The sequence below is a fragment of the Mus musculus genome, chromosome Y (assembly GCF_000001635.26).
Source record: "Mus musculus strain C57BL/6J chromosome Y, GRCm38.p6 C57BL/6J".
Taxonomy (NCBI): domain Eukaryota; kingdom Metazoa; phylum Chordata; class Mammalia; order Rodentia; family Muridae; genus Mus; species Mus musculus.
The window spans coordinates 64,474,197-64,500,623 of NC_000087.7; the positions used below are offsets into that span (position 1 = coordinate 64,474,197).

Genomic DNA, 26,427 nt, shown 5'->3' on the forward strand with positions numbered 1-26,427 from the left:
GAGATAGGACCAAAATTCAGATACCTCAAAGGTTAAAGGATGTTGCTCATCGTTTTTTGGGAGGAGGGGAGGACTCATATGTTGAAGGTTGGCCAGTTTTTGTCTCTTTTTAAACTGAGAAATGGCAGACTAATAATTTAGGTTCTAAAGGAGGTTTTTAAAGAAGTGAGTTAAAGAAGTTTTTAAAACAAGTTGTGAGGGAGAGGGACATGATAAATGGGATACACGGAGGAAATGGTACGGGTAAGTGTATATATATATGCATCACCATATTGAATATGTACACAGAACTCTCTGATAAAGGCAATTGATTAAAAATATACATGTTAAGTAAAAAAAGAAATGATCTTTCATTGAGCTAAAATAATTATTTGATTTTTTGTTATTTTTAATTATTTAAATGATAATTTTTAATCAGGTAACTAAGTTCTTTTTTTTTCCTTTTTATTTTTATTGTTTTTTTTTTTTAAACTAAGAAGACTACTGAGTTCTTATGAGAAGAATGGCTCTTAAGAAATTGAAGGTGATACCAAAGGAAGGTTACTTATTACTTTTGGACTTTGATGATGAGGACGATGACATAAAAGTTTCAGAGGAGGCTCTTTCGGAAGGTATCGCATTTCCAGTATTAATTGTGTCCTGCAGTTCATTAGACTTTACCTAGTCACCTGAAATGGAAGAAGTCTTTGTTAAGAGTTTACATATACTTCATTTCTAATTTTACCTATATCTCTCTATTCCTATATACAAGGTTTTGCAGCACATAAACCTACTCTTGGAACTATATCAGCATATGTTGAGAGAGAAGAACTTTCTTAATTTCACCTCAAGAAAAGACATGAACATTGTTCGTATAATATGTTTGCCAAACATGAATTTATTTCATAAAACTTGCAAATAAATTATTTCCTTTCTTTTTCTATTATAACTTTTCCTTATTTACATTTCAAATATTATCCCCGTTTCTAGTTTCCACTCCAAAAAATCTCCTGTCCTCTCCCCTCTCCCCCATCTCCCCAACACATCATCTACCAATTCCTAACCCAGGTATTCCCCCATACTGGGGCATAGGATCTTTACAGGAACAAGTGTCTCTCCTCCCATTGATGCCTGACTAGTCCATCCTCTGCTACATAAGAAGCTGGAATCATATATCCCATTATTTGTTTTCATTGATTGGTGGTTTAATCCCATGGAATTGTGGGGTACTTGTTAGTTCATGTTGTTTTTTCTTCTAGGGGCCTGCAAACTCCTTAAGCTCCTTAGGTATTTTCTCCAGCTCCATAATTGGGGACCCTGTGCTAAGTCCAAAGGATGTCTGTGAACATCCACTTTTTTATTTGTCAGGCATTAGCAGATCCTCTCAGGAGACAACTATATCATTCTCCTGCACCCAATCCCTTGTTGGCATCTTCAGTAGATTTGGTGGTTGTATATGGGATGGATCCCCAAGTGAGGCAGTCTCTGTATTCTTTTATTCTCAGCTCCAATCTTTGTCTCTGTAACTCCCTCCATGATTATTTGGTTCCCCATTCTAAGAAGGAACGGCATATCCACACTTTGGTCTTCCTTCTTCAGTTTCATGGGTTTTGCACATTTTACCTTGGTTATTCTGAGCTTCAGGGATAATATCCACTCATCAATGTGTGAATATCATGTGTGTTTTTTGTGATTGGGTTAACTCTCTTAGGAAGATATCATCCAGATCCATCCATTTGTATAAAAATTTCATGAATTCATTGTTTTTAATAGCTGTGTAGTAATTCATTAAGTAAATGTGCCATATTTTCTATATACATTCCTCTAAAGAGAGTCATCTGGGTTCATTTCAGCTTCTTGTTATTATACAAAAGGCTGCTATGGACAAAGTGAAGCATGTTTCCTTATTACAAGTTTGAACTTCTGGGTATAACCTTATCAGTTTTATGAGGTCCCATTTGTCCATTTTTAATCTTATAGCACAAGACATTGGTAGTATTTTTTTTCAAGAATATCCCCCCTTTGCCCATGTATTCCAGGCTATTCCCCACTTTCTCCTCTATAAGTTTCAGTGTCTCTGGTTTTATGTGCAGTCCCTTGATCGACTTAGACTTGAGCATTGCACAGGGGATGAGAATAGATCAATTTACATTCTCCTACATGCTAACTGCCAATTGAACCAACACCATTTGTTGAAAATGCTGTCTCCTTTCCACTAGATGGTTTTAGCTCCTTTGTCAAAGATCAAGTGACTAAAGGTTTATTTCTCTGACTTCAGTTCTATTTCATTTATCTACCTGTCTACCACTATACCTGTACCATGTAGTGTTTATCACAATTGCTTTGTAGTGCACTTTGAGGTCAGGCATGGTGATTCCACAAGAGGTTCTTTTATTGTTGGGAATAGTTTTTCCTATACCAGGTTTTTGTTTTTTGTTGTTGTTGTTGTTGTTGGTTTTTTGTTGTTGTTGTTGTTGTTGCTTGTTTGTTTTTTTCAAATTCCAGGAGAATTTGTAAATTGCCCTTTCTAACTCAGTAAAGAATTGAGTTGGAATTTTGATGGGGATTATATTGAATCTATAAACTACTTTTGGCAGAACAGCCATTTTTACTATATTAATCCTTCCAATCCATGAGCATGGGAGTTCTTTCCATGTTCTGAGATCTTGTTTCATTTCTTTCTTCAGAGACATGAAGTTTTTATCATATATATCTTTCACTTTCTAATTTAGAGTCACACCAAGCTATTTTATATTATTTGTGAGTATTGTGAAGGGTGAGTTTTCCCAAATTTCTTTCTCATCCTCTTTTTCCTTTGAGTAGAGAAAGGCCACTGATATGTTTGAGTTAATTTTATATTCACCTACTGCACTGAAGTCATATATATGGTTACGATTTCTCTGGTGCATTTTTGGGTCACTGATACATGCTATCATATATTCTGGAAATAGTGATATTTTGACTTCTTCCTTTCCAATTTGTATTCATTTGTTTTCCTTTTGTTGTCTAATTGCTCTGGTTAGGACTTCAACTACTATATTCAATAGGTATGAAGAAAGTGGGCAGCCTTGTCTAGTCCCTGATTTTAATGAGATTGTTTCATTTAGTTTAATGTTTCCTACTCGTTTGCTGTCTATTGTATTTTTTTTTTTTATGTTTAGATATGGGCCTTGAATTCCTGACCTTTCCTGGACTTTTATTATGAATGGGTGTTGTGTTTTGTCAAATGCTTTCTCAGCATCTAATGAGGTGATCATGTTGTTTTCGTCTTTGAGTTTGTTTCTATAGTGGATTAAGTTGACAAATTTCCATATATTAAACCATCCCTGCATTACAGGGATGAAGTCTACTTGACCATGATGGATGATCGTTTTGATGTATTCTTTTATTTGGTTTGCAGTGATTTTATTGAGTATTTTTGCTTCGAAATTCATAAGGGAAAATGGTCTGAAGTTTCCTTTCTTCATTGTGTTTTTGTATGGTTTGAATATAATTGTAATCTGGCTTCATAGAACAAATTCAATAGTGTTCCTTCTCTTTTGATTTTGCATATTAGTTTGAAGAATTTTGGTCTTAGGTCTCCATGTGTAAGACCCCGAAGATGGACCTCCTCTCAAGTCCAGTAAAGTCCCGGGATGAGCTGGCCAGCACCCCAATGACTTGAGAGAAATCGATACCTGATGCAAACTGCAAGAGTTTTTATTATCAGCTAGCTAAGGACAAACTCCTTCCACTGTGCAGGGCAGGGGCGTATGACTCTGAGATGTGACAGAAGAAGGTTTTTAATAGCTAGCTGAGGAATTGGGATGAGTTGGGAGGAGAGTTTGGAGGAGTTGGGAAGAGATGGGAGGAGTGTTCTTCTCTGCCCAGATGTCCTTGTCAAAACTCCAATTTTGAATCTCTAGCTGTAAGGCTCAGAAACCAAAAGGATTTTTGGTGGCTGTAGAGAACATAGAGTCTCTTTCTGGCTGTATTTTTATAAATCAGGGAAAACAATCTTGGAGAATGTCCAGGTGCTTTACCTTCCAGGGAGAAACGCTCTATGTTGTGGTCTCACATTTCCCACTCCTTCTAGTACATAGTTCTGATCTTATAAGTTAGAAAATTAAACCTCTGACCCAGCTGCCAAACAAAGCCAACATGAGGTCACAGCTTTAGGATATGTAAGATTGAGAACCTCAGAAGCCCATTGAATGAGACAAAAGAGCCTCTTGCCATTGGGAGGAGGGAGGGAGGGAGGTTCCTGTGCAGTGCCCACTGTGTGTGAGCAGTGCCAGGCCAGTGGGCCATGGCAGGCTGGATGCCAGAACTGGGCACATACTGGAGGTGTGGCAGCAGGGCTTGTGAGAATCATCAGGGAAAGTCCTTTTGATCTGAGTTCAAGTTTGCCAGAATGGTGGCACCAGACCAGGACAGGTACTCCTGTTTGAAATTTATGTGGCACCAAGATGGTTTCTGGTTCGTATGTTTTTTGTTTTTTTGTTTTTGTTTAAGTTTTTTATTGTGTTTCAACATTTCCAAGGCATCTTTTCTGACCAGTTGTAGGTCCTTCAAGTGAGCTAGTGGGAGTTCTGAAAAAGAAACATGAGGGTCAAACATTCCACCTGCTTCTGTTAAAGGGGGGGGGTCCCCAGTTGAGGAGTTCGAATGGTGTAAGTTTAAATTTCCCTGTGGTGTTCCATACTCAGAACAAGGTGAAGGGAAAAAGAGCTGCATAATCTTTTCTGCAGGTCTCTAAAACCAATTTAGTCAAGGTTTCTTTTAATGCTCTATTCATGTGTGTTTTTGAGCTTTACTAAAGTTTCTTTTATGAGTGTGGATGACATTGCATTTGGCGTATAAATGTTCAGAATTGGGAATTCATTTTGGCAAATTTTAACATTGATGAATATGAAGTGTCCCTCCTCTTTTTTTTTTTTTTGATAACTTTGGGTTGAAAGTCGAATTTATTTGATATTAGAATGGCTACTCCAACTTGTTTCTTTGTAACATTTCCTTGGATAATTGTTTTCCAGCCTTTTACTCTAAGGTAATATCTGTATTTGTCCCTGAGATTTGTTTCTAGTATGCTTGGTCTTGCTTAAACATCCTGTCTGTTATTCTATGTTTTTTTTTATTGGTGAATTGTGTCCGCTGATATTATGAGATATTAAGGAAAAGTAGTTGTTGCTTCCTGTTATTTTTGTTGTTAGAGTTGGAATGTGATTCATGTAGCTTTCTTCTTTTAGGTTTGCTTCAAGATCAATTTCTTGGTTTTTCTAGAGTGTAATTTCCCTCCTTATATTGGAGTTTTCCCATTATTACCCACTTGATGGGCTGGATTTGTTCGAGCATATTGTGTAGATATCGTTTTTTTTTTTTCACAGAATACCTTGTTTTCTCAATCTATTGTAAAATTTTTTGATGCATCTAGTAGCCTTGTCTGGCATTTCTTTTCCCTTAGGGTCTGTATGACATCTGCCCTGGATATTATGGCTTTCATAATCTCTGGGGATAAGTTAGGTATAGTTTTGATAGGATTTCCTTTATAAGTCACTTGACCATTTTCCCTTAGTGCTTTTAATATTCTTCTTTTTCTTTTCTTTTTTTTTTATTATGCATTTGGAGTTTTGATTTCTATATGATGGAAGAAATTTCTCTTGTGGTCCAAACTATTTGGAGTTTTGTAGGCTACTTGTATATTCATAGGCAACTCTTTCTTTAGGTTAGGGAAGTTTTCTTCTATAATTTTGTTGAATATATTCACTGTCCCTAAATTTGAAAAACTTACTTGTCATTGATACCTATTATCCTTAAGTTTTGTCATCTCCTTGTGTCCTGGATTTTCTCGGTGTAAATATTTCCTTTCTAAAATCTCTTCCAAAAATTTACATGGAGAGTTTTTCCAGATAAATTCAAATCGATAGTACTTTATTAACTATTACTTATATAGAATCCTTTCAAATGTTTCTGTTTTCTATTGTTAATACAGTAAAGAGCCCAGCATTTGATAAAAATGAGAATATATCGCCTCAAGCAGAAGCAGATGAAGATATGGGGTAACATTTTCAATATTTTTTGCCAGCTCAATAGATTACTTCATAAGTAGTGTTTGTATTACCTTCACTGGAGAAGTAGATTCAGGAAGATAGCAATACAAATCAGACACTGCTATATGTTGAGTTCAAGCCTAGCTTGAGGTCCTTCAGACCTTGTGATAACAAACACATAGCAACTAGTATAATATGACCACCTGCCTGAGATCTTCCAAGATATACACACAAAGAAAAGGAGAAAAATCATGAAAATAAGAGGGGGACCATCTGGCAAGAACAAGGGTCTCAGCAAGAGTGGGAGAGTAATGAATAAACTACTGTGGGTGTAAATGTATGAATTGGTAAAAGTAAAGGATACAAGATCACTTTGATACTCCACCATGTAATATATACATATATATATATATATATATATATATATATATACATACATACATACATACATATATAATATATATATCTACACATACATATACATATGTATATATATGTATATATATATATATATGACATTTGTTCTTAACCAAACATTATATATTTATTATAAATAATTAAAAGAAAGTTCTTTTTAAAGTTTTGTGTGGGTAAGAAAAATGCCTACCAGTCCACTATATTTCTTGCATTAATTTTTTTATTTTCCTTTCTTCACAGAGATGAAGTAGACAGTATGTTGGATAAATCTGAAGGTATGTGTTTTTGGAGGTATTTGCCTGTTTTTTAAAGAGGTCAGAAGAGGGCATCAGATTTCTAGACTGTATAGCAAAAGGGGATAATTTTGGGTTCACAGTAATTGTAGTTTCCTTTAAAACACATATGAGATAACTTCTCAGCAAACATTCAGAATGCAAGATTAGCTGAAGATGTAGCTCAGTGGTAAATCACCATTTAAAAGTGATGAGTTTCATCTTCAGTGGCAAAAATAAACAAACAAAAACAAACAAAGAAACAAAACAAAACAATAACAATAAAAACCCCAAAGAAACCAACAAATGCACCAAATTAACAAAAATCCTACCAAACAAGCAAAACACAGTTATAAGTCTTGCAAATGAAATGTTAGGTTGTCCAGTTTGCCAAATTAACTGCAAATTGTAAAATGAGCAAGAAACCCAGTTTGCTCTTGTAAGGAAACAAGCAAAACCAGCAATAAGCATTTTAGGAGCCTAAACTTAGGCATGATTAGAGAATAAAAAAAAATATACAGTGGCTACCACAAGAGAACAAACCTCTCAGAGGGGCTAGAGAGATGGCTGTTTTGGTAATGTGCTTTATTTGAAAGTATATAAATTAAGGAGGGGGTCTTAAATCGGCTTTAAAAATGCAGGCTGCAACCCAGTGAAAAGTAGTTGGAGACAGCTTGCTGGCTAGCCAGGCTAGTGGCATTGGTGAGCTGCAGATTCAGAGAGAACCTGTCTCATGTTTTAAATTTGGGCAGTCAGAGGTGGTTCATGCCATAATCCCAGCAGTTGGTAACCAGGGTGAGGTCCAGGACTACAACCCTGCCTTGAAAAAAAAAAAAAGGAAGTTGGAATGTGATTGAGAATGCAGCAAATGTCTATTTGTCGCCCTCTTATGCATACTTATACTGGAATGTATATACATCAGTTTTTTACAATACTCTTTATCTGATTTACACAATCCATTAAAATGATGGTTTTTGTCTTTTTGTTTTTTCTCTATGAGCAAATTGTCAATATTAAGAAAGTGTTATAATTTTGTAATCTCCACTGTATAGTACAAAGAAACATCTTTCAAGAAAAATGATCAGCACACCTTAAAAGACACAAAGGACAGGGATGGAAAGATGGCTTAGAAATTAAGAGCACTTGTTGTTCTTGGACAGAACCAAGTTTTAGTTCCTAGGACCCACACAATGGCTCAAAACCATTTTTAATTCTATATCCATGGGTTTTGGAATTCTCTTCTAGTTTCTATGTGCACCACACATGCATGTTTATAAACACAAACATGCAAAAACAAATTACTTAAATAAATAAAACAATTGAAAATTACAAACAACAGCACCTTCATCTGAAACAAAGTAGGAGAGTCTTGTTTGGGGTCCGTTTTATTTTAGCTTTCAAGTTAGTATTGTAAACTTGGAAAATGGAAAGCCTCTGGGTAGTAGTGGCAGCTAAAATACTACCTCCTTTTTGCTCTTCAATGACAGACGACTGATTGAGCCTTTCTCACCCTTAGTACACATGTGCAAACACTGCCAATCAGCAAGGGCCTTGGCTGAGATTGTTTTCCCGCTATCCAAACCCTGTTACCCAGTATGCTTTGTGGTAGTCATCAAGCCGAGTTCTTGTGGAAGCATGGTAGGGAGAAGTCTCAGTAGAGGTAGTCAATTGTCTGTTGAAAGATGATTAATACTGTTTGAGCTGGGGGCCTGTGTGGGGAAGAAGGTGGAGGGGTGGAGGTGTTACTTTAGGAGTAAGGAGAGGAGGTGACCCTCACTGGACTCAGGAAGGTACTGCTTCCAGGCTCACAATCAACTTTTCCCACTTAGTTCTCTGCTGAGAAAAACAGAGAACTTCGCTAAGGGCAGGGGTTTGAACAGAATTATCTTCTAACAGAAAGCAGGAAGGCCAGGGAATTGGAGACCCTGGAAGTCTTCTTGGGGCTTGGGGAGGTGAGGAGTGAGTAAATTGGAAGTCAGTTAGTGGAGCCAACAGACTAAAACCTTCTTTTAGCTGCTGCTGCCTGCCAGGAATTCATTAAAAACGAACTGAAAACCAGTCTTCATTTACCTCTACCTGTTGTTAAAATGGCAGATTCCCGAAATTTCTATGTATAGGCTCCAATTGCCTCAAAATACAGAGGCTCCTCTCAGCCTCAGAAGTGCTGGGACTTCAGACATAATTCAGGCCAGGTTGTTGTTATTTATTTGTTGTTTTGGTTTAGGACAGTAAGCTCTAACTCTATATCTCAGGATTGTCTGAAACCTCACCTGCAGCTTTGACTGGCCTTGAAACTGAAGTCCCCAGCCTTACAAATGTACCTGGGCCTGAGGAAATATGTGTTCTTTATTTTTTATATTTAAATTTTTGTTTGTTTGTTTGTTTGTTTGTTTGTTTTTTATTCCTTTTTTCCTTGTTGAAGATTGAAACCAGAGCTTCTTGCTGTAGCAGTAAAATATTTGTCCAGCCAGAAAAACTTTATATTTTAGATCTGCTTTAGATTTGTATTATGATGAAAAAAATTGAGGAGCTTGGTTATGATAAAAGCAACCATGATTTCATTTGGAGATTGAGATGCAAACACATTAACTCTAATTTATCAAAACCCTAGCAACAATGGGACCAAAATTTAGATCATCCTGTGATTGCATATAAACCCACTTGAAGTCACAGTTAAAGCCATCATATTAGGTGTGTGTGTGTGTGTGTGTGTGTGTGTGTGTGTGTGTGTGTTTATTTACATTTCAAATATTAGTCATTTCCTGGTTTCACCCCAGAAATTCCCTTTACCATTCCACCCTCCCTCTGCTTCTATGAGCATGTTCCCCCACCCACCAACACCCATGTCCCTGCTCTGGTATTTGCCTACACTGGGACACCAAACTTCACATGACCAAGGACCTCTCCTCTCACTGATGTTTGACAAGGACATCCTCTGCTATGTATTTAGCTGGAGCCATGGTCCCCCTCTTTGTTTGCTGGCTTCGTCCCTGAGTGCTCTGGGGGGAGGGGGGCGGTCTGCTTGGTTCATATTATTGTTCTTCCTGTAAGATTACAAACCCCTTCAGCTCCTTCAGTCCTTCCTCTAACTCCTCCACTGTGGACCCCATAATCAGTCTGATTGTTGGCTGTGAGCATGAGCCTCTGTTTTTGCCAACCTCTGGCAGAGCCCCTAAGGGCACAGCCTTATTAGGCTCCTTTCAGCAATCATTTGTTGGTATCCACAATAGTGACAGGGTCTGGTGTTTATATACGGGATGGATCCACAGGTGGGGCAGATTCTGAATGGTCGTTCCTTCAGTCTCTGGCCTGCACTTTGTCTCCATATTTCCTCCCAGTAGTATTTTGTTCCCCATTCTGAGAAGGACGGAAACATGCACACTTTTTTCTTCCTTCTTAAGGTTTATGTGGTCTGTGAATTACATTTTGGGTATTCTGAACTTTTAGGATAATATCCACTTATCAGTGAGTGCATACCATATTTTTTCCTTTGGGATTGTGTTACCTCATACAGGATGATATACTTTAGACCTATCCGTTTGCGTGTGAACTTCCTGAAGTCATTTTTTCTTTATGGTCACTATACATTTTTATCACTATTTCTCTATAATACAGCTTGAGGTCAGGGATGATTCCCCCTGAAGTTCTTTTAATGTTGTGAATAGTTTTACAATATCCTGGATTTTCGTTATTCTAAATGATTTTGCATATTGCTCTTTCTATCTTTATAAAGAATTAAGTTTGAATATTGATGGAGAGGGCATGGAATCAGAGCTTACTTATGGCAAGATAGACATTTTTACTAAATTATTTGGGACACCAATCTATGGCCATGGGAGATCTTTCCATCTTCTGAGAATTTCAATTCTATCTTCAGAGACATGAAGTTCTTGTCCTACAGAACTTTGACTTGCTTTTTTCGTGTCACACCAAGTTATTAAAATATGAGACTATTGTGAAGAGTGTTGCTTCCATAACTTCCTTTTCAGCCTGTTTATCCTTTGAGTAGAGGAAGGCTACTGATCTATATGAGTTAATTGTATATCCAATCACTTTGCTAAAGTTGTTTCTCAGGCTTAAGGGTTCTTTAGAGGATTTTTTGGGGGTCACTAAATATACTATCTTATTACCTATTAATAGTGATATTTTCATTTGTTCTTTTCCAATTTTTAACTTTTTGACCTCTTTTTGTTGTCTATTTAATCTGGCTAGAACTTCTAGTACTATAGTGAATAGGTAGGGAGAGAGTGGGAAGCCTTGTCATATATTAGTGGGATTGCATCGAGTTTCTCTCCATTTATTTTGATGTTGGATCCTGGTTTGCTACTATGTTTAGTTATGGGCCTTGCTTTCTGAATCTATCCAAGACTTCATCATGAAGGTGTGTTGATTTTTTTTAAATGATTCCTCAGCGTCTAATGAGATAATACTGTGTTTTTTTTCCTTGAGATTCTTTACATATTGGATTACATTGATGGATTCCCATATATTGAACCATTCCTGTATCCCTGGGATGAAGCCGCTTGATCATGAAGAATGATCATTTTGATGTGTTCTTGGATTGTGTTTAACAGGATGTTATTGAGTATTTTTGCATCAATATTTATAAGTTAAATTGGTCTGAAGTATCCTGTCTTCATTGGGTTTTTGTATGGTTTGGGTATAAGAGTAAATGTGGCTTCATAGAACAAATTAAGTAGTGTTCATTTTCTTTTGTTTTTGCATAATAGATTGAAGATTGTTGGTATTGGTGTTTCATTGAAAGCCTGATAGAAATCTGTACTAAACCCATCAGATACGGGGCTTTTTTTTTTTTTTGAGGGGGGAGCTCTTAATGACTGCTTCTATTTCTTTGGGGATTATGGGAGAGTTTACAGGGTTTATCTCAACCTGATTGAAATTTAGTACCTGACATCTGTCTAGATAATTGTCCAATTCATCCAGATTTTCCACTTTTCTAAGTTACAGGCTTATATAGTAGGATCTGATGATTTTTTTGGATTTACTAAGTATCTGTTGTTATGTCTCCCTTTTCATTACTGGTTTTGTTAATGTTGATATTTTCCCTGTGCCCTGTAATTAGTCTGGCTTATGTTTTATCTATCTTGTTGACTTTCTCAAAGGTCCAGCTCCTAGTTTGTTTGATTTTATGTTATAGTTCCTTTGTTTCCACTTGTTTGATTTCAGCCCTGAGTGTGATTAGTTCCTGCCTTCAACTCCTCTTGGGTGAATTTCCTTCCTGTTATTCAAGGGGTTTTAGGTGTGCTGTCAACCTACTACTGTATCTTCTCTCCAGTTTCTATTTAGAGGCATTCAGAGCTATGAGATTCCCTTTAACACTGCTTTAGTTGTGTTCCACAACTTTCGGTATGTAGTAACTTCATTTTTTTTTAAACTCTAAAAAGTCTTACATTTATTTATTTATTTTTTTTATTTCTTCCCTACCTGATTTATCACTGACTGGATTTTTGTTCACCTTCTACGTGTACATGGGTTTTCAATTATTTATATTATTATTTCAGATCAGCCTTAGTCCTTGGTGATTAGATAGGATGTATGAGATTATTTGGATATTTTTATATCTGTTGAGGCATGTTTTGTGACTGATTATATTGTTAATTTTGGAGAAGGCGTCATGAGGTGCTGAGCAGAATGGACAATTTTTGTTCTAAAATAAAATGTTCTATAGATATCAACTAATGTATTTGTTTCATAACTTCTGTTAGTTTAACTGTGTCTTTTTTTAATTTTTCTTTCCAGGATCTTTCCATTGATGAGGAGGGTTGTTGAAGTCTTCTGCTATTATTGTGTGTGGTGCAATGTGCATTTTGAGCTGTACTAAAGTTTCTTATATGAATATGGATGCCATTGCATTTGGACTATAAATGTTTAGAATTGAAAATTCATCTTGGTAAATTTTAACTTTGATGAATATGAAGTGCCACTCCTTGTCTTTTTTGATAACATTGGGTTGAAAGTCAAATTTATTTGATATTAGAATGGCTACTCCAAATTTGTTTCTTTGGAACATTTGCTTAGAAAATTGTTTTCCAGCCTTTTACTGTGAGGAAATATCTGTCTTTGTCCCTGAGGTTTGTTTCTGGTATGCTGGGTCTTGCTTACACATCCAGTCTGTTTGTCTATTTCTTTCTAATTGGTGAATAGAATATGGTGATATTAAGAGATACTAAGACAAAGTCTTTGTTTCTTCCTGTTATTTTTGTTGGAATTTTGTTCATGTAGCTATCTTCTTTTAGGTTTACTTCAAGATTAATATCTTGCTTTTGCTAGCATGTGATTTCCCTCCTTATATTGGAGTTTTCCCTTTATTATCCCTTGAAGGGTTTGGTTTGTTCAAAGATATTGTGTAAATATTGTTTTTTCACGGAATACCTTGTTTTCTCAATCTATGGTAAAATAGTTTTACTGCATATTATAGCTTTGGCTCTTATTTCTGCTCTCTTAGTGTCTGTATGATATCTACCGTGGATCTTATGGCTTTCATAGTCTCTGGGGAGAAGTTAGGTGTAATTCTGATAGGAATTCCTGTATATGTTACTTGACCATTTTACCTTACTGCTTGTAATATTCTTTCTTTGTTTTGTTCATTTGGTGCTTTGATTAATATATGATGGCAGGGATTTTTGTTTTTGTTGTTGTTTTTCTGGTCCAAACTATTTGGAGTTCTGCATGCTTCTTGTATGTTCATGGACATCTCTTTCATTAGGTTAGGAAAGGTTTCTTTTATAGTTTTGTTGAAGATATTCACTGGCCCTATAATTTGGAAATCTTACTTCTCATCTATACCTGTTATCCTTATGTTTTTTCTTCTCCTTGTGTCCTAGATTTCCTGGATGTACTTAATTTTAATTAATTTTTAAAATCTGTTTCAAAAACTCAAAATGGGCAGTTTTTCCAAAGAAATTCAAATTGATAGTACTTTATTAACTATTACTAATATTGCATACTTTCAAATGTTTACATTTTCTATTGTCAATACAGTAAATAACCCAGCAATTGGTAAAGATGAAAATATATCGCCTCAAGTAAAAGGAGATGAAGACATGGGGTAATATTTTCAATTCTTTTTCTTTTTTTCTCTTTTTTTTTCTTTCTTTTTTTTTTGCCAGTTCAATAAAGTACTTCAAAAGTAGTGTTTGTGTTACCTTCACTGGAAAACTAGATTCAGGAAGATCAGCATTTCAATGTCAGATGCTGATATATGTTAAGTTCAAGCCCAGCTTGGGATCCTTTAGACTTTGTGATCACAAACACATAGGAACTCATACAATAGGACCACCTGCATGTGATCTTTGACACACTCAAAGAAAAGGAGAAACATCATAAAAATAAGTAGGGGACTATCTGGGGGAAAAAAGGGTCTTGGCAATTGTGGGAGAGTTATGAATAAACTCCTTGTGGGGTGTAAACGTATGAATTGTTAAAAGTAAATAATTCAAGTTCAATTTGGTAGTCCACCATATATTTTATATGCATATGACATTTGTTCCAAACCAAACATTATATATTTATTATAAAAAATTAAAGAAGGTTCTGTGTAAAGTTTTGTGTGTGGTAAAAAAAAATGGCCTACCAGTCTACTATATTTTTGCTTTAATTTTTTATTGTTCTGTCTTCACAGACATGAAGTAGGCAGTATGTTGGATAAATCTGGAGGTATGTGTTTTAGAAATATTTCCCTGTTTCTTGAAGAGGCCAAACGAGGGAAACAGATCTCTATAGAACCTATAGCATAGGGGGATAATTGTAGGCTTCACAGAAATTATAGTTTTCGTTAAAAAATACACACAGATAACTTCTCATCCAACATTCAAAACTAAAGATTAACTAAAGATGTAGCTCAGTGGTAAAGCACCATTAAAAGTTATAAATTTCATCTTCAGTGGTGAAAACAAAAACAAAAACAGAAAACCAGCAAAAAAAAAACAAACCCAGCAAATTAAAAAAAAAAAAAAAAAAAAAAAAAAGCACCAAAGAAACAAAACACAGCAATAAGACTAGTAAATGAAATGTCAGTTCGTCCAGTGTGCCAAATTAGCTGCAAATTGTAAAGTGAGCAAGAAAACCAATTTGCTGTTGTAAGGAAACAAGCAAAACCACCACTAAGCATTTTAGGAGCCTAAACTTAGCCATGATTAGAGAAATAGAAAAAGAAACCAAACAAACAAAAAACAAACAAACAAAAAATTGCAGTGTCTATAGCAACAGAACAAACCTTGAAGAGTGGCTAGAGAGATGGCTGTTTTAGTAAAATGTTTTTCTTGAAAATAAAAGTGGGGGCCTAGAATCCACTTCTAAAATGCAGGCTGCCAACCAGTGCTGAGTAGGTGGAGACAGCTTGCTGGCTAGCCGAGGTAGTGGCATTGGTTAGCTGCATATTCAGAGAGAACCTATCTCAAGTTTTAAGTTGGGTCAGTCAGTGGTGGCACATGCCTTAATCCCAGACGTTGGGAGGCAGAGGCAGGGAGATTTTTGATTTTGATGCCACCCTGGTATACAGGGTGAGTTCCTGGTTAACCAGAGCTATACAGATAAACACTGACTTGAAAAAAAAAACTGAAAATGAAAAAGAAATTTGGAATATAATTGAGAATAAAACAGATGTCTATATCTGGCCTCCTTATGCACCCATATACTGAAATGTATACACTCCATTTTTATCCTGAAACTATTTATGATTTACACAATCCATTAAAATTATGTTTTTTTTGTTGCTGTTTTGTTTGTTTGTTTGTTTGTTTTTCTGTTTCTGGAAATAGACAACATTAACAAAGTCATTTTTTATACTCTCCATTATATAGTAAAATTAAACATCTATCGTGAGAAATGGTCCAGCACACCTTAAAACACACACAGGATAGGAATGGAAAGATGGCTTAGAAATTAAGAACACTTGTTGCTTTTGTACAGAACCAAGGTTTAGTTCCTGGAACCCACATAATTCTCAAAATCATTTTTAATTCTAGATCCAGGGATTTTGGCATCCTATTCTAGTTTCTAGGGGAACTAGTCATACATGTTATATAAATACAAACATGCAAAAACACTTTAGTTTAAAAAAAAAAAACAAAAAAAAAAGAAACAAAAAAACAAAACAAACAAACAAACAAAAAAAAACAATTTAGAGTTACACAGAACAGTCCCTTCATCTGAAACAAAGTAGGAGAGTCGTCTTTGGAGTTCATTTTATTTTAACTTTCAAGTTAGAATTGCAAACTTAGAAAATGGAAAGCCTCTGGGTAGTAGTGGAAGTTAAAATACTACCCGCTTTTTGAAGCTTTAATCACAGATGACTGAAAGAGCCTCTCTTACCCTTAGTACTCATGTGCAAACACAGCCAATCAGCAATGGGCTTGGCTGAGATTATTTTCCTGCTGTTCAAACCCTGTTACCCAGTATGGTGGCTACAAAGAGTTCTTGAGGAAGCAAAATTCTTGAGGAATCATGGTAGGATGAAGTCTCAGTGGAGGTAGTCAATTGTCTGTTGGTTAATCCTGGTTCAGCTAGGGGTCTGGGTGGGGATGAAGGTGGAGTTTTGGAGGTGTTTCTTCAGGAGTAATGAGATTAGGTGACCCTCACTGGACTCAGGAAGTTGCTACTTCCAGGTTCACAATCGACCTTTCCCACTTAGGCCTCTGCTGAGAAAAACTGAGAACTTCACTGTAAGTGCAAGAGTTTGAACAGACTAGCTCCTAGCAGAAATCAGGAAGGCCAAGGAAATGGAGACCCTGAAAGTATTCTTGGGGACAGGGGATGTGAGGTGTGAGTAAACTGGACTTCACTTAGTGGATGAAACAGACAAAACCCTCTTCTGTGCAACTGCTTCCCACCAGGAATTTATTAAAAAGAAACTGAAGACCAGTCTACATTTTAACGTGTTGTGAAAATGCCACATTGCCGAAATTTCTATATATAGGTTCCAAACTGCCTCAAATACTAGAGGCTTCTCTCAGCCTCAGAAGTGCTGGGAATTCAGACATAATTCAGACCAGGCTGTCTTTATTTATTTGTTGTTTTGGTTTAGGAAAGTAACCTCTAGCTCTATATCTCAGGATTGTCTGAAACCTCAATTGCAGCCTGGACTGGCCTTGTACCTGAAGTCCTCAGCCTCAGAAATGTAATGGGGCCCGAGGAATCATGCCTTCTTTATTTTTTATATCTAAATTTTGGGGGTTTTTATTTTTCATTCCTGAAGATTGAAACCAGAGCTTCTTGCTGTAGCAGTAAAATATTTGTCCAGCCAGGAAGAATTTTATATTTAAGATTTGTCTTAGATTTGTATTGTGATGAAAAAGGTTGAGGAGCTTGGTTGTGATAAGAGCAACTATGATTTTATTTGGAGATTGAGATGCAGACACATTTACTCTAATTTATCAAAAAACTAGCAGGAATGGGAAAAATTTAGATCATCCTGTGATTAGATGTAAACCCACCTGAAGACACAGTTAAAGCCATCTGTGTGTGTGTGTGTGTGTGTGTGTGTGTGTGTGTGTGTGTGTGTGTGTATTTATTTACATTTCAAATATCAGCCATTTCCTGGTTTAATCCCAGGAAATCCCTATTCCATTTGACACTTGCTTTGTTTCTATGAGCCTGTTCACTCACCCACATACTCCACCTCCCTACCCTGGCATTTGCCTACACTGGGGCATGGAGCTTTCACAGGACCAAGGACCTCTCCTCCCACTGATGTCTGACAATACCATCCTCTGCTCTATATGCCGCTAGAGTCATGGGTGCCCCTCTTTGTTTGGTGGCTTAGTCCCTGAGTGCTCTGGTCTGTCTGCTCGGTTCATATTGTTGTTCTTCCTGTAAGGTTGCAAACCCCTTCAGCTCCTTCAGTTCTTCCTCTAACTGCTCCCCTGGGGACCCCATGATCAGTCTGATTGTTGGCTGTGAGCATCAGCCTCTGTTCTTGCCAAGCCCTGGCAGAGCCTCTCAGGAGACAGTCATATTATGCTCCTATCAGCAAGCACTTGTTGGTATCCACAATAGTGACTGTGCCTGGTTTCTGTATATGGGATGGATCCAAAGGTTGGACAGAATCTGGATGGTCATTCCTTAAGTCTCTGCCCTGATCTCCACATTTCCTATCAGGAATATTATGTTCCCCATTCTAAGAAGGACTGAAACACCTACACTTTTGTCTTCCTTCTTCTTCAGCTTCATGTGGTCTGTGAATTACATTTTGGGTATTCTGAGCTTTTAGGATAATATCCACTTATCAGTGAGTGCATACCATGTTTTTTTTTCCTTTGAGATCACACAGGATGATATATTTTAGATCTCTCCATTTCATGAAGGCATTGTCTCTGTACCATTACCATACATTTTTTTAATCACTATTTCTGCATAATACAGCTTAAGGTCAGGGATGATTCCCCCTGAAGTTCTTTTATTGTTGAGAATAGTTTTGGGATATTCTGGAGTTTTGATATTCCGAATGGTTTTGCATATTGCTCTTTCTGTCTCTACGAAGAATTGAGTTTAAATTTTGATGGAGAGTGCATGGAATCTGCAGATTGCTTTTGGGAAGACAGCCATTTTTACTAACTTAATCTATGACCATGGGAGACCTTTCCATCTTCTGAGATTTTTCAGTTTCTTTCTTCAGAGACTTGAAGTTCTTGTCATAGAAATCTTTCACCTGCTTGGTTTGAGTCACATCAAGGAACTATAATTTGTGACTTTTGAAAGGTGTTGTTTCCATAATTGCCTTTCATCCTGTTTATCTTTTGAGTAGAAGAAAGGTACTGTTTTGTTTGAGTTAATTGTATATCTAGCCACTTTGCTGAAGTTGTTTTTCAGGTTTATGGGTTCTCTGATGGAATTTTTGTGGTCACTTAAGTATACTATTTTATTATCTGCTAATAGTGATATTTTGATTTATTCCTTTCCAATTTTTATTCCTTTGACCAATTTTTGTTTTCTAGTTGCTCTGTCTAGAACTTGTAGTACTATAGTGAATTGGTAGGGAAAGAGTAAGAAGCCTTGTCTAGTCCTGTCTTGTCTTATTTTAGTGGGATTGCATCAAGTTTCTTTCCATTTAATTTGATGTTGGCTTCTGGTTTGCTTCTATATTTAGGTATGTGCTTAAAATTCTTAATCTATCCAAGACTATTATCATGAAGGTTTGTTGATTTTTTTTCAAATAATTTCTCTTCATCTAGTGAGAACTGTGTGTGAATTTGCTTCAATATATGTGTGCATGTTTGGATGTGTGTGTCTGTGTGTGTGTGACAGATACATATATATGTATCTGATGAATCCGATTGTTTCATAACTTCTCATTAGTTTCACAGTGTCTCTTTTTCATTTCTTTTTTTCCAGGACCTCTGCGTTGCTCAGAGTGGGGTGTTGAAGTTTCTCACTATTATTATATGGGGTACAATATGTACTTTGAGTTCTAGTAAAATTTCTTTATGAATTTGGTTGCCCTTGTATTTGGAGCATAGATATTCAGAATTGTGAGTTCATCTTTGATGAATTATCCTTTGATAAGCATGAAGTAACATTACTTACCTTAAAAAAAAAAAAGTACTTTGTGAACCTCCTCTTTTCACAGTAGGCCCTCTTGACTACTGAGCCTTTTTTGTAACAGCTTTGAAGGAATTTTAAAAGGAAAAAAAATAGATGTAAACATTTTCACAGTTCCATGTACTCATAGCTAAGTGATATGTATACAAAATTCTGTACATGAAACATATTTTCATTGATCCAGTGCTAATTTTATATTAAGTCAGTTTCTTTTCTAGGAGTCTTCTGTGCTTCCTTCTTTATATGGCACAGTGCAAAACTGAATTCTTTAATGTAACCCTTATAACTTATTTTTAAATTTTATGTTATGGTTATTTTTTTTTTCTTTCACGTGTGTATGTGCACAACTAGTGTGTCTTGTACCTGAGGAAGCCAGATGAAGGCCTTGAATCCCCTGAAACTGAAGTTATAGGTAGTGAGCCACCTTGTGTGTTTTGGTACTCCAATCTCAGAAAGCTGGAAGGGAACCAGTGCTCTTAACTGCTGAATCATCTCTCCAATCCCTTCATTGTTTTTTTTTTTTTTTTATGAAATGAATTATGTAACTGTAAGTGGAAGACAACTTACTAAACAATGAGAGAATGATACTCAGATTCTAAAGTATCTGTTTTAAATTATATGTAACTGAATGCTAAGTGAGCTTTCTCAGAAGACAGTAACTTGTCTTTGAGATATGGTGTCATTATGTAGTTCAGGCTGGCCTGCATTTTCCTATTTAACCTATGCAGTCTTTACACTGGAAATCTCCTGCTTAAGCTTCCAATACTAGGATCATACACACACAAAAAAACATCTTTACATGGCTTACTAAACAATGCTCCTAATACCTATTTTTGGACTTATTTATGTGTATTAGTGTTTTGCTTACAGTTATATATGTGCACCACATGTGTACCTGTTTTTCAGATATCAGTTGATTATTTCAGATACCTGGAACTGGAGTCAGATAGTTGTGAGCCACCATATGAGTGCTAGACACCAAACCTATGTCCTTTGCAAAGAACAGGAAGTACTCTTAACTGCTGAGCCATATCTCTACCCCCATGAAACAATATTATATTTTTAAAAAATAATATTTTGCTTCTTTCAAGTTACCCATTTTACCAAATTATTTTTTTTCAACTGAAGGATTTGCTCTATTTAGAGGAGGCAGAATAATCATTTAATAATCTGATTTTGTCTAGTACTATGGATGGTGAGAATATTAAACATGTACACCGAAATATAGCTTCATCCTAGTTACTGAAAGCTAACTGTGCATGCTAGAAAGGTACTAAACATTTTCTGAAGCATTACAATTTTCATGAACTGCAGCAGTTACTGATCAAAAGTTCCTACCATAATTTTCTTCAAGTGTTTTTTTAAAGGATATGTTCTGAAATATAATTACCAATTCACTTTAGAAATAATTTTATTTTGATTAAAAAAAAACTTGAAGATCATTGTTTTAAACATAGATTTTAACATTTTTATCTATTTTTATTTATATAGGTATTTTGCCTATAAGTATGTCTGTGAGTCATATACATATGTACCTGGTGCATGCAGAATTTAGAACAGGGCATCACATCCCCTGGAACTGGAGTTGGAGGTATTTGTGCACATTATGTAGGTGCTAGGAATCAAACGCAGGTTTGATTCTGACAGGGTCTCATTTGTAGCTCTGTCTGTCCTGGAACTCAGTATATTGACCAGCTTAACCTGGAATACACAAATATCTCTCTGCCTTTTCCTCCAGAATACTAGGATTAACATGGGAACCAATATGACCGGTTGCCCTCTTATTTTAATTGAATATTTTAAACAATGGGTCTAACAGTTCCACAGTCAAGTTTGTTCTTTCAGTTGCATCATCTTTTTTAGATTTGGAAAAGAATTAGCCTTTATTAAAAGTGTTTCCTTATGAAGAATTAAGTATACTTTTGATCCTTTGTTTTGTGCATTTGTTCTTTTGAAAACTGTTCTTGAAGCTCAAAATTATTTTCCTTACAGAAATTAAAATTCAGATAAGATTAGATATTTCTTATCCAAAATACATGGACTGTTTTTTTCTATGTTGTGGAACATTTCTGTAGACTTTACAGGTTGAACATCCTTCATCTGAACATACCAAACCCTAAGTATTCTAAAGTATGAAGCATGTTTGTGATATCTATCATTTAATTTTAAGTTTCCATAGCATTATTGAATGAAATTTATCTATATCTATTTTTACTTGAATACATGGAATCATCTAATTTTTCTTCAAAATGACTCTTTATTTTTAATATAGATGACATTTATAAGACGCTTCACATAAAGAGAAAATGGATGGAAACTTATGTCAAAGAATCTTTCAAAGGCAGCAACCAGAAATTAGAAAGATTTTGCAAAACGAACGAACGAGAGAGGTAGAGTTGTTATATTTGTAGGGTCAAATGTGTATCATTTTAAAAATTATATGTGGCTGCAGTTTAAAAAAATTATATCATGTCTGATTCTTTAGTAAAAATGTGTGGCTTTGATTTTGTCTAAACAGTTAACCCTATAACATCATGCCTTCAAGCAAACTAAATCTAATTCATAGAAATCTATGAAAATTTTATTTTCTGCTTTAAGTCAATGTTAATGAGATTTAAATTTTAATTTACATTCATTGTGGAAATACAGAAGTCTTGCACATAGTCTTAGGAATGTAATTTATGGATTATTATGTTTAACAATATTCAAAAGGAACAACTACAATTACATATGCAGACAATTTGTATATTTTAGTTGACATGTTTTGCACTGTCTTTACTAAGGCAATGTATGAAAAATAAATTAGAACTTATATTTGGTAGAAAATAATGAAAAAAAAACCACATTGAAATATAATTAAATTTTGTACATGTATATATATATATATATATATATATATATATATATATATATATATATGTGTGTGTGTGTGTGTGTGTGTGTGTGTGTGTGTGTTACGTGTGTGTTGTGTGTGTTTATATTTCTTTAATTTTGAAAAGCTAAAACGTAAATGAAAACCTCTCTGATAATATGTTAGCGGAAAAATCTATAATGATTTCCCATTAGATATTTTATACTGCTATTTTTCTTTTTATAGTATGAAATGTTCAATTGAATTTGTTCTGAGTGTTCATTTTCATATTGGTATGAAATGTGCCTGCTTTTGTTACTGTGCTTTACAGGAAGAACATCAACAACAAATTTTGTGAGCAGTATATAACTACATTTCAGAAGTCTGATATGGATGTACAGAAATTCAATGAAGAAAAAGAAAAATCAGTGGTTGGTACCATAAAAAAAACTTAATATTTAACCTAGTATTACTAAGTAGGAATGGAACAACTAGCCTTGAGTTGAGCATATGAAACTAAATTAAGTTCCATTATCTATCTATCCTTGCTTCTGTTCTAGTCTTACTGAGATATAAACTATTGATTGCATACTATATCAATGAAAACGACTAGGCATTTTATGGTATACCAGATCATAAATTTTCAAGAGGCAGACATTTGCAGAAAGATCAAGAGATGATTACCAGTGACTACAAAAAAAAAAAAAACAAAAAAAAAACAAACAAAAAAACCACAATATATCAGAGTTCAAAGAAGAGAGAAAGCTTATTTATTGGTTTCACCTGGACTCTGTTGTTTATATTAAAAAACCAACTCAATTTGGTAAATCAGTTCTTACAGTCCTAAATTTAGTAAAGATTTAGTAACAACAGAGGATGGAAACAAACAATCTCAACAGCCCTGGAAGAATTTTCCTGTGGAAGAATATCAGCAAACAATTTTAGATCACGTCTCCATTACTCTACCTGTAGAGTCATCACCTGGTTTCCAAGTAAGATCTGAGACAACGATAATCATATTAACTATTTTATTTTATTTACTGGTTAATAGTTTGGAAAGTATTCAATTTGAAAGGAACAGCAAATTCATTCTTGCCTCAGAAGGCATTGAGGAACCTGCCATTATGAGTCAGTTCTGGAAAGAGATAGGAACTAAAGATAAGTAATAAATACTCCAATTGAAGACAGTTTTTAAACATTGGACTCTGGATGACATTTCAAGGGAAAGTGATCATCCCTGTAAATAAGGAGTCTAAAGACAGAACAGCAGGGTACTTCAAAATTTGTAATTCTGCATATGGCAGCTGGTGAGAGGGAGCCAGTAAAGGAAGAGAACCACTGGTAGAAAGAAAACTACCATGAGTGAAGGAAAGTTTTAAAGAAGAAAAGATCCCTAAATGTGTCATATGCTGCATGTGGGCCCAATAAGATTGATTTACAGGGCTGGAAGATGGTTTAATTGGTAATCTTTCTCCCGTGTAGGCATGGAGACCCCAGCTTATATTCCCTGCATTGGGATGAATGCCCACACCACCACCAACAACAACAAAATAAACAACAACAAACTAGCAACACTAAAAACAAACCACCACCACAACAACAAAAAAAAGTTGGTGTGGTTGTGAGCATTTTAAAACAACCAATCTCAGATTTAGTTCAGAGAAAAGAAGATCTCCAGATCTTTGTAGCCAGCAGGTGTAGCATAAATGATGAGCTCTAGGTTTAGTGAGATTCTGTCTCTGAAACAGTACTGTGAAATCAAAGATGACACCCAATATTAACCCTTTGTCTCCAAATGTATGCAGGTGCACTTTTTTTAAAGATAAGCATTGCAAATTAGAGGTAATTTTACTTAATTATGATGATTTGAGTGCAAATGTGAGGTAAAAAATTGATCACAGTGAATAAAGGGCAAAACAGGATTGTAGTAGCCCAAGGTGAAAAGGTGTAAAGGGCTTGTCTTAATTTTTTTTTAATGCAAATTATCATGGTTGTGCGCAACCCTAAAGAATACAATGAGAACTTTATGTTACTACTTCTATATGTTGCTTGAGATTGGAATCTAGAGAAAACCAATCTAAGCTTCCAAGACTAGGATTTTACCGAGTTCATGTATACATGGTGCATGCCTATAAACATAAGAACTTGGGAGGCTAAGGCCAGTCTGTGCATTATGAAAAACTCTTTCACATTAAAAAAAATTCCTACCCCACAATTGGTAGCATAATGTTATTTCATATTATTGTAAATATATATATATATTTAGTCAAAATAGTTGTTAAAATTTTAAATCAGTTGGAAAACTATTCCTTTTAACTTTCATATAGAATTATTTTTGCTCACATAAATGTTTTAGTATTAGATATACATTTAGTGTTTTATTGTTAGACTGCCATGCATGTTGCATGGCAGTAACAACAAAAATAAACAGAATTGTTATACTAATGTTTTCCTTTTACATTTGTAGAATAGTTGTCAAAAAGAACAACAAGCATTGAAACTGTCCAAATGTAGTCAGAACCAGACCCTGGAAGCAGTTAAAGAAATGCATGAGAAGTCCATGGAGGTATGTTGCACATGGTCCATAAAATGACCTTAGGAATCTAAATATGTTTTAATAATCATAAAGTTTTAACTACTTATTATTTTGAATTATTTCTTACTGAAATGACTGCTATTATCCATAAAATCCTAATGGCTTTGTATGAATTATTAAAGATATAAAATGATAAAATGGGAATTTGACCTCAGATGTACCTCATACTTTAATAACACTATAATTATCCTGCTTTATTAAACATAACCCTAACACTAACCCTAATCCTAATCCTGACCTTAACCTTTACCCTATACATCATCTGCACAGAATCTTTCATATTTGTATCATGGGTAATTTATTTAATAAGAGGTACTTTTCTGTTTTAGGTTTTGATGAACTTGGGGACCAAGAACTAAGATATGCTTTTTGGAGTAGATGGTGAACTGAGAAAAAAAATGTCTATGTTTGAAAGAGCCATCATGGAGAATAATCTGAAGTACTCTTCTACTTTCCCATCTTCAGAAAAATGAAGCATGAAAAATTTTCACTTGCTGGTATATATATAAAACAAATAAAAAAATCTCTAACTTTTTTGTTTCCTATGAAACAGAGTTTTAAAGTTTCTTTAATCCTTGTTATTCTGATGATTCTGAGAAGGAAGTTAATCCCAGTGATGTGATTACAAAGTTAACTAGCAGTTATACCTTTAGAGTTAAAATAGAACTTCTTTATTTTTAAATATCTTTAATCATTTTCTTGTTTAAGTGTAAGTGCATCTTTATATTAACTTCCAAAGGAAATCTAAATGAATATGTGAATGGTATATAGTCCCGTGGACTGAAATTCCACACACTAATATAGTTGAATTATTTAAAATTTATTCTTATACTTTTTTTAAAGTCGAGATTTTATTCTTCTCCTAGTTCCCCCTCTTACTGTTCCACACCCCATATCTCCTGCCTATATGCCCCCATGCTCCCAGGGCCCCAAGCCCACAATCCCCATCTCCAAGAGTATGTCCCCACCATCCTGTCCCCTCTCCACCAGACCTCCCTGCTCCCTGGGGCCTGAAGTCCCTTGAGGATTAGATGGACCTCATCTGACTGAGTCCAGACCTGGCAGTCCTTTTCTGTATATGTGTTGGTGGCTTTATATCATCTGGTGTATGAAGCCTGGTTGCTGGCTCAGTGTCTGAGACATCCTGGGAGGTCCAGGTTATTTGAGATTGTTGGTCCTCCTACCGGGTAGACCTCTTCCTCAGCTTCTTCCAGCTTTTCCCCAATTCATCCACAGGGGTTCCCAGCTTCTGTCTATTTGTTGCATATAAATTTGAGCATCTGACTCTTTCACCTGCTGGTTTGGTCTTTCAGAGAGCAGTCATGATAAGCCCATTTTTTGTGAGCACAGAATAGCATCAGTAATAGTGTCAGGCCTTGATGCCTCTCCTTGAGCTTTATCACAATTTGGTCTTGTCACTGGATCTCCTTTTCTTTAGGCTTTTCTCCATGTTTTTTCCTTGCAGTTCTTTCAGACAGGAACAATTCTGGGTTAGAGCTTTTTACTGTGGGATGGTAACTCAATCTTTCCACTTGATGTCCTGTCCCTCCACTGGAGGAGGACTCTACAAGTTCCCTCTCCCCACTGTAGGGCATTTCTTCTAAGGTCCCTCCCTTTGAGTCCTTAGGGTCTCTCACCTCCCAGGTCTCTGATATAACCGAGGGTTTTCTCACCTCCTACCTCAAAAAGTTGCCTGTTTCCATTCTTTTTGCTTTTCCTCAGCAC

General features: G+C 35.5%; 1 protein-coding gene across 1 annotated transcript; it reads left to right on the top strand.

Moving 5' to 3' along the window:
* The first annotated feature begins 493 nt into the window (after positions 1 to 493).
* Positions 494 to 25,061, top strand: Gm20908 (predicted gene, 20908). Its single transcript, XM_017318759.1, has 9 exons — positions 494 to 611; positions 5,951 to 6,017; positions 6,666 to 6,700; positions 13,700 to 13,766; positions 14,340 to 14,374; positions 21,528 to 21,645; positions 22,438 to 22,537; positions 24,574 to 24,672; positions 25,032 to 25,061. The coding sequence occupies exons 1-9, from the start codon at positions 494 to 496 to the stop codon at positions 25,059 to 25,061; spliced, it is 669 nt and encodes a 222-aa protein (XP_017174248.1).
* Positions 25,062 to 26,427: the final 1,366 nt, after the last annotated feature.